Consider the following 10,780-nt stretch of genomic DNA (forward strand, 5'->3'; position numbering starts at 1 on the left):
ACAATTTCTTGGATGGACATATATGATAACAGTATTAATTTCAAGTTAATTAAAGTAAGATATTTACAATTAATTTTAGTTTTTTCTTGTTTTCTTTTATATTTTACATTATATATTATAGGAGAATTATCTTTTATTTTGTTTAAATCATATATAGAATTTATTTTATTATTTTTATAAGTATCTACATTGTGTTCGTTGCTTGAAATAACGAGTTCTTTTTTTTTTATTATTATATTATATTTATCATCATATTTGTTATCATATTTGTCATCATATTTGTCACCATATTTGTCACCATATTTGTCACCATATTTGTCACCATATTTGTCACCATATTTGTCACCATATTTGTCACCACATTTTGCATCATTATCCTTGTCCTTTTTATTATAACCACCACACAGATTATCTACATTTTTTTCAACAAATTCAACGACCTCCTTTTTATTTCGAATTAAATCATACGATAAAGAACTCTCAAAAGAAATATTAAATTTATTAATTAAGAAAAAATACTGAGTTATTGTTATAAATTTATTTGTAATGTCGATAAAGTATAAATAATTATACATATGATAAAGAAAAAGAACTAAAAAGTTTTTGTAAGTATTCATAAAATCATCGTGTTGTCGAAAATATATACTATTAAAATTATTATTACAAAATAATGTATTGGTATCTATATTATATACGTTTGGAAATAAGGTATTGTATATATGTGATGTATAGGTATAATAAAATATAATTAATACATGCTTATCTCGTTTATTATTCATATTTCTGTATATATTTTCGATATTTTCTTCGTCATATATATCATTTGACATATCATGGTGTCTACTTTTCTTTTCTTTTTTTAACTTTTCCTCCTGTTTGTGCATATGATATAAACCTAAATCATAAAATAAAGAAAACATCTGAAATATGGAAATAAAAAAATGACACATAAAATAAAAATCGCTCGTCTCTTCATGGGTAGAGCTAGAAGACTTGTCTTTATGTATTTGAAATAATGATTGTATATTTATTAATTTAATTATAACAGAATTATATACATTAATATTTATTTTTTTTAAATATTTCCAACTAAAATTTATTTTCTTATTACAATCTTCAGTTTTTTCATCAATGATTTTATTTGTATATATATTATCTAATATATGAACATTTATAGTATAACAATTTTTTTTATAATCAATCTTATCACTGTAATAATCATGTGTTAAATATAAATCATATTTTGTTTTATCATGAATTATTTCTTTCTTACAATATAAATTATCGAAAAGGAAAAAAAGGGCCTGCACATGTATATTCATAATATCATAATCACACCTGTTCATAATTTTTCTTTGAATTTTTTCATCCTCATAAAATGTAAAATTAAAAGTGTTACTAATAAATTTTAAAAATGAATCTATTGGTAAAAAGATATTTATTTTATTTATTTTATTTATATTATTATTGTTTTTGTTTTCTTCATATTTATTTTTTTTTAAATTATTATTTACAAGTGCTTGATATATATTTGTAAAATGATCAATGACAATCTTAAATATTATACTATCCTTTAATTTTAATGTACAATATTTTATTATATTCATATGGATATATACATAATTAAGTTCTTCCGTTTTATATAATTTATTATATATTATTATAGAAAGTACTTGTAAAGCACAATGATATATATTTTCGTATAAATCTAAATCAATAAATTGTAAAGCATTTCTTATAACATCATAATTTATTTTATGAATAATATCATTTTTTTCTACACAATAAAGCATCGTTCTATTTTTCTCATTCAAAAAATTTAGAAAGGAATCATAACTTTTTAACACATCATTATTCATAATAATATTATTATTTATTTTATTTTTTTTTTTTTTAAAAAAGAAAGATTTTTTAAAAATAAATGTACGTTCACGTTTGGTATAATCATCATAGGAGTCACAATCACTATAATAAAAATCATCATCATTATTATTATCATTATTGTTATCATCATTATTATCATTATTATTATCATCATTATTATCATCATTATTATCATTATTATTATCATCATTATTATCATCATTATCATCATCATCATCATTACCATCATCATCATTACCATCATTATCTTCATCACCACCATTATCTTCATCACCATCATTATCATCATTATCTTCATCTTCATCACCATCATTATCATCATTATCTTCATCTTCATCACCATCATTATCTTCATCTTCATCACCATCATTATCTTCATCACCATGAGTAACGTACACATCGCCACAATCATCCTCCTCAACACCCTCGTTACTCCGTTCAACTCCTGTCTTTTCTTTTTGTTCCTTTACCTGTTCTTTCAACATTGAAGGACCCCTTATTCCCTTAAAACTTGTGGTCACATTATACATATATAACATATATATGTACATACACAAATGTAACAAGTCATATATATGTCGTTCACTTATATTATTATCTATACCTAACATTGTAGGAATAAAAAATATTAGTAAAACGTTCAAGGATTTATATAAATATATAGGATGGTTCCCATACTTTTTGTGAATCATAATATTATTACTATTATAAAGATTATGATGAAAATGATTATGTTCCAAATTATACATATTTTTAAATGTATCACAATATATATCACCCTTAACAGGATCCAAATTTATTATACATTCATCTACTTTATTTAAACAATGATCAATTAAATTTTCCAAAAATATTTTCCTATTTTTTATTTTATCAAAATACATAAAAAGATAATTCATAATTCCTTTCCATTTATAATATATATATTTACAAAATGAAAATAATAATTTTTCTTGTCTATTATTTTTGGTAATATTACATTCATTCTTTATCTTATTATAAACAATATTTATACTTAATATTATCCTTAACATATATAACAACTCTTTTGTATTAATTATCAAATTAAAATTCGTAAATTTTTTTTTTTTAAAGCTCAAAACATCATAATTAAATAAATTATTATTTATCATATTCAAATTTTTATCCTTATCATTATTTCCATCATTTTCTGGAATGTACTTATCCCCTGATATGATTCCTCCAATATCATCAAAATCAGTAATCTCTAAATCATTTATATGATTTATATGTATAAATTCTTTTATCTTGTTCAAATAATTTCTGTAATAAAATATATTCTCTTTATCATCATCAATTATTTTCATATAATCCTTTTCAACCATTACATTGTTCCTTTTATTTTTTCTCATTTTATTTTTCTCATCCTCCATTTCTTTTAAACATAAAAATTTGTTAAGCACACTTTCTTCATACATATATTTTATACACAAGTCCATAATCTCCATAATATTTATAGAAATAAATATTCCATATAACATTTCTTTTTTATTCTTACATCCATTTTCATTTTGAATATTCTCAAGAGATAATATTGTCTTATCTTTATTATAATCTTCTAAAAATAATATATTGGTAACATTAACATATCTATAATATAAATGTAAATACGTTAAACTTAAAAGAAAATTAAAATGATAATTAACAATCTCATCATTATCCATATCTAAATTAACTATAATTTTAATAATATTATTGTCTTCCTCTTGTACATTTTGTACATTTCCCGAAACACAAATATTATTATCCTTTATTTCTTCAAAATCAGGTTTTTTAATATCCTTTTCGTAATCCTCTTCTTTTCTACATGCTACATCTTCTACATTTTTACTTTTTTCAAATAACAAATTTGGAAACTTTAAACTATATCCTACCTTTAACATGTTTTTATCTAAACAGTAATTACAATTCTGTTTGTAGTATATGTATTGAAATAAGTCACTGTATGTCTCTTTATCTTTTTCTATCATATTTATATTATTTAAAGATTTATTTTTATCATCACCACATATATTATCACCACATATATTATCACCACATATTTTATCACCACATATATTATCACCACATATATTATCACCACATATATTATCACCACATATATTATCACCACATATATTATCACCACATATATTATCACCACATATATTATCACCACATATATTATCACCACATATATTATCACCACATATATTATCACCACATATATTATCACCACATATATTATCACCACATATATTATCACCACATATATTATCACCACATATATTATCATCACATATATTGTCACCACATATATTATCACCACATATATTATCACCACATATATTATCATCACATATATTGTCACCCCATATATTATCGCCACATATTTTATCACCACATATATTATCACCACTTCTTATACATATATAATCCTCCTTAAACCTTTGCACATCCTTATAAAAATAATGTAAAATAAAAGATGATATATTCGTAATAACAAATATAATATATGTTATATTATCCATTGGACATAATTTTTTTAACAACTCAATATAACTATCCATATGTTCCTCCTTACATACATATATCTTTAATATAAATAAAGACATATTTATCAACATAGTATTTAAATAATTTTTAATGTGCATATATTTATATTTTATTATTTTGTTTATTAAACTAAGAAAAAATAATAAGGTATTTTTATTAAATTCACAATTTTGATTTAGTACATTTTCTTCATTATTTTTTCTTATATCTTCCATAAAATTAAAAGAGTTTTGTAAAATATGTTCTCTCCATAAATCTGTATAATTAAAAGAATTGTTATCTATCTTAAGATTATATAATTTATTATAACATTTGTAATAAAGATATACCTCTTTTTTTTTATACTCAGATATTTGGATTAATTCATTATTAAAACCTACAATAGAAAAAAACGAAATGATTGTATTAATTAAATATATAGATAAATTATCATCATCAAAATTTAGTTCCTTTTGTAAAACATTATCATTATTATGAATACATATTAAATTTATAAGAATATTAAAAAGTTCTAGTCCACATTCATGATATTTATTAACAAAAAGGTCTCCACCTATTCTTATTATTTCTCTTACTATATATATTTCGTTTAAAAAATATATATTATATTTTATGACTTTATATGTTTCAACACTATTTTCTAAAATATTGTTTACAAAATTTATATAGCTTGTTAAAATATTAAATAATTTTTTTATTCTTATATTATATTTCGATTCTTCTTCTTCTTTTTCATTACGCGTAAAGAATTTTTTATCCTCATTACTGCATAGATTATTATTATTATTGTTACTTTTTTTATTATTACCGTTTTTATTGTTTTTATTATTACCATTTTTATTGTTTTTATTATTATCGTTTTTATTGTTATCATTTATTTTCTTCATGTATTTTTTCATAACTTCATTTTGGCTAGTTAAAAAACATATTAAATAATAACATTCTTTTAATATTGGTTTTACTATTGTATAAAGTATATACAGAAATATATAATTATTTTCTTTTGATATAGATATTAATATTTTTTGTAAAACAGGGAATTTATCTAATTTTATTCTATTTTTCTTTTTTTCTTTCTGTTTCTTTTCTTTTATTTTTTCAATTTCATTTTTCTCTTTTATTATAGTAAAAATGTTTTTATCACTTTCATCACTTCCATACATATTATTTTTATTATGTTCATTGGTATTTATAAAATAATTATTATTATTGTCCTCATTATCTGAAGAATTATGAGACGAGTAGTCATATGAATTAATAATTCTATATGTATCCTCCTTCATATCTACAACCATTTTGGATTCATCATATATATATTTTTTATGATTATCATCATATATATATTTTTTATGATTATCATCATATATATATTTTTTATTATTATCATCATATATATATTTTTTATGATTATCATCATATATATATTTTTTATTATTATCACCATTTTTATGTATTTCCTTATTTCCCTTTAAAATTTCAACAATCTCATTTATATTATAGGTCCTATTTTCATACGTACTCTTATGTAATATTACATATTTTTGAATTTTTTTAAACATACTAGATAAATATTTATTAAATATATTATATTTAGTCGATATAGGTTCTTTATTTAATATATTAATAAATACTAAAAGTATATCAATAAAATAGCTAACCATTTTATCGGTTGAATTATTTTCTACACATTCTAAATCTATCAAACCTACAACGGTTGTTATAAATTTAGATGCACACTCACAACCATAATATGGTACACATAATTCTAAAGCTCTCAAGATACTTTTCAAATTTTTCTCGCTTATTTCATCATTCTCAGAATTATAAAATTGATCTAATATATTCATTATAACATATGCCCCTAATCTCTTATTTGATAAAAGGCATCTAAAAAAAGACTCTTCTAAATTTTCTTCTGTAATACTATCATACCTACCATCATTATTAATAAATTCTATAGGGAAATAATAAAATGATATATCGATAAGGGATTTTAAATAATTAGTTTCTTTGTCATAAGTAAATAAGGACTCATCATTTATATATTCTTTTTTCCTTTTCTCATCATTATTATGATTTTTAGCAACATCATTATGAATATTATTATGATGATCATTATTATTATCATTATTATTATTATTATTATTATTATTATTACTTTTGAGTACATCCTCATCATCATCATTATTATCATCATTATTATTATTATTATTATTACTTTTGGGTACATCCCCATCGTCATCATTACTTTTAACCACTTTTATAATTTCATCATCCCTTTGTTCATATAAATGGTATTCATTTATACTTATAAAATCTTCACTCGTTTCTAAAGGAGATATATAAGCATTACACAAAAGATAAATTATATCAAATAAAATTAAGATATTTCGAGGATCTGATTCGTTTTCTAATTGTACTTGAATCTTGTTAATAAAATTAGGAACTGTAATGATTTCATTGCGAAATTTTTCTAAGGATATTAAAATTATTTTATAATAATTTAATCGTATTCCTTGTAAATAACTTGGAGCATGAATATGTTTAAATAATTTTTTCAAAATATTATATACAATACATAATCCTTCTCCTTCATCTTGTTCTTTATTTATTCTTCTTACCTGTATGTAATCTTCTTCATCAGAAGAATTATAATCTGAAGGTTCAGCATAAAAATTATTATCATAATCACTTTCATATTCATCAAATGAACTTAAACATTTATCATCTTCATAATTACCATCTTCATAATTACCATCTTCATAATTACCATCTTCATAATTACCATCTTCATAATTACCATCTTCATAATTACCATCCGAACCACAACAATTTACATTAACTCCACATTTTTCATATAAAATATCTTTTTCCATGAGGGCATCAATTTTGTCGTTCTCTTCTTCGTCATTAAAGCAATTCATCGTTCTCAAATCACCAACATAATGATTATTATTATTATTATTATTACCATCATTATTATTATTATTATTATTACCATCATTATTATTATTATTATTATTATCGCCTATTGTTACATCATTATGTATATATAATTCATTTTCATTTTCATTTTTATTTTTATTTTTAGTTCTTTTTTCCTTATTTTTATAAATGAACAAATTTTTATACAACTCAGTTATTTCATTATCATAATAAATTCTTTTCAAAACATGTTCATATTTTTCAAACATCAGAAAGAAAAAATTTACTACCCCATTAATACAATGCCAATCTTCTATTTTCTTAATAAAAAAATAAATGATGCTTTCAAAATAATCAAGTGGCATATCACAGATGTCTATTCTCTCCAATAGTTGTGTAACCAAATTTATGGATGAACCTCTCTTCATATTTTCACTACAAAAATAGTACTTTTTCAAAATCGTAATTATTTTTATTAAATTATTATTAGGCCACTTCTTTATTTTATATGGACACATATCAAATATATCCTTTGAAAGAACATGATTTGAAGATCTAACATTATTTACATATGTACTATGTGACTTTTTTTCATATTCTTTATATGTCTCTTCTCTATGGCCTTTTTCATTTTCTTCATAGTCTTCATAATCTTCATTTTCTATCAAGAATAATAATTTTTCCAATATATTATCTCTTATTTTATTTTCTTCCTTATCTTTATTCTTTTCATAAATTAATTCAATCTTTTTCTCTTTCCCATAAGTAAACATGACTTTTTCAGGACATATATATTCCTCTATTAGTTCTTCTAAACTAGCCATTTTTTTTTAAGATGAAGATCAATATATAAATATATATATATATATATATATATATATATATGATTATTACTTTTGTGAATGTTTTAAAAATTATTAAAACAATTCCTTAAAAATTTTCTTCAATAATAAGTGTACATATGCATACATTATAATAACATAAATATAAATAAATAAATAAATAAATAATCATATATACATATATATATTTATGCATAGCCACATTACACATAATCCTTATTAATTCGATAACCTTATCATTTCCATTCCCATTTTACAAAAATTAATAAAAAAAAAAATTTATAAAAAAAAGGATAACGTCATAAAACAAAAAATATATCAAGTATACACTTAAATAAAATTTTAAGATATCATATGATAATATATCTAAAAGTATAAAAACACAAATTACAAAAAATATAAATATATAAATATATAAATAATAAGAATAGTTTATAAAACTTAAAATTTATGTAAATACAAAATTATATTCTATATTTATAAAATGTTCATAAGTTTGATATCTTTCAAATATTTGGAATATTATTCATTCCTTTATTTTATTGTACCTTGAAGGAAAAAAAAAAAAAAAAAAAAAATTTTTTACAATATCAGAAATTTAAAAATATTATGTATTCAAACATAATCTTCATAAACTTAGCTATCTAATTTGAATTGAGTTTTATAAAGTCTTATATATTAACATGTTCTACATTCTCTGTATATGATATGTTTACAATGATGTTTTTATTTTTGTTATATAAATAAATAAATAAATATATTATATATATGTAAATATATATATAATATAATATAATCAACTATATATTTCAAAAATTATCGTTATATGATAAAAATATGTTATATATATATTATATATATATATTATTTACTTTGACAAAAAAAAAAAAAAAAAAAATACTGTAATTCAAATATTATACATATATTATGTAAAAAATTATTATTATATATTTATTTTAATATATTTTTTTTCCCATCCCACCTTCGAAAATTTTCAGAATAATAATTCTCATGTATTATATGTATATTGCCATTATAAATAAATATTATTATATATTATATTATATATATATATATATAGGTATATATAACATATATTAGAATGTAGAAGGGGAAAAAATAAACCTAGGTCATATAGAAACATTTTTTAGATTAATATATTATTCTTTTTTATATATTTAAATATGAACATTTTTTATTTTTATAGTAGCAATTTTTTTACTTTATAGCATAAAATTATTCTAATGTTATATTGAATTCTTTTTATATTTTTACTTTTATGAACAATAACTAATACAATAAGTATTTTTTTATCCCTTCAATAAAAAATATAATATATATATTATAAATATATAATATTATATATTTATATATATAATAGATATATTTAAATATATATATATATATTTATACACATAATCTTAAATATTTATAAACTGATTTATTTTTCAACATTCGAATGTTATAAAAAATAAAGTTAAATAATCCCTTATTTATAAAAAAAAAAAAAAAATTTATTCATTTGGGAACATATAGAATGAAAATTTTCATTTCATTATATTTTTTTGTAATATTTATATATAAATAGTATAAAAATATAATAACATGGTATAATATTTTATATATTGCTATATATAATATTATATAAACATGTATGACAAAATTTTGTAGTATATTATATTTAGAAAAATTAGATATAAATATAAAAAAAAAAAAAAAATATATATATATATATAAAAATATATATAAATATGACAAGAATACATATATAAATATATATATAACATATATTCTTTAGATATATATAATTTAAGAACATATATATATATATATATATTTAAGAATTATAAGTATGTGTTCTTTTTATTAAAATTTTTTTTTTTTTTTTTTTTTGTGTAATGATAATACGAAATGTCAATATTATTATATCTTCATTGTTTTTATAATATTATTTTCCTTATTGGTGTATTAAAATAAATCAACCATTTATAAACAGTACCACTTGTTTGTATTTTTATTTTTGTATTTTTATTTTTGTATTTTTATTTTTGTATTTTTATTTTTATATTTTTCTCTTTATTAATAATATACATTTGAAATTGTTTTTTTTCTTTCCTTTTTTTATTATATATATATAATATATATATATATATATTTTTTTAATTCATATGTAATAATATATGTTACATATTATATATATTGTCACACTTTTAGTTTGCATGAAAAAAGGGGAAATATGTATATTATAATAATTAGAAATATATATATATATATATATATATATATATGTGAATATATATATTTTTTTAAATTTTCCTCATTTTTTTGTATACTTTTGTTCAGTTGTGCTTAAATAAATATATATATAATAAAATAGAATTAGCCAAATAATAACATTTTTATATAATAATATATTTATGATTTGTTCATAATTTTTTTTGTTTAAAAAAAAAAAAAAAAAAAAAAAAAATGAAACAGCCAATTTTGAAAATTATCATTACACGTTCATAACCTTTTTTAATAAATATCTTATAACTTTTTGTGTATAAATAAATATATAAATATATAAATAT

The 10,780-nt window shown here is 19.2% G+C and overlaps 1 protein-coding gene across 1 annotated transcript in view; it reads right to left on the minus strand.

Moving 5' to 3' along the window:
• Positions 1–8,189, minus strand: part of PF3D7_0505000 (MMS19-like protein, putative) — a gene marked incomplete at both ends in the record, with an annotated part of 9,128 nt that extends 939 nt beyond the window's left edge. The window contains one exon of the mRNA XM_002808631.1: positions 1–8,189. This exon is cut by the window's left edge and continues 652 nt beyond it. Coding sequence (XP_002808677.1) covers positions 1–8,189 — 8,189 coding nt within the window.
• Between the last annotated feature and the right edge of the window lie 2,591 nt (positions 8,190–10,780).

This window comes from Plasmodium falciparum (genome assembly GCF_000002765.6).
Source record: "Plasmodium falciparum 3D7 genome assembly, chromosome: 5".
NCBI lineage: Eukaryota > Apicomplexa > Aconoidasida > Haemosporida > Plasmodiidae > Plasmodium > Plasmodium falciparum.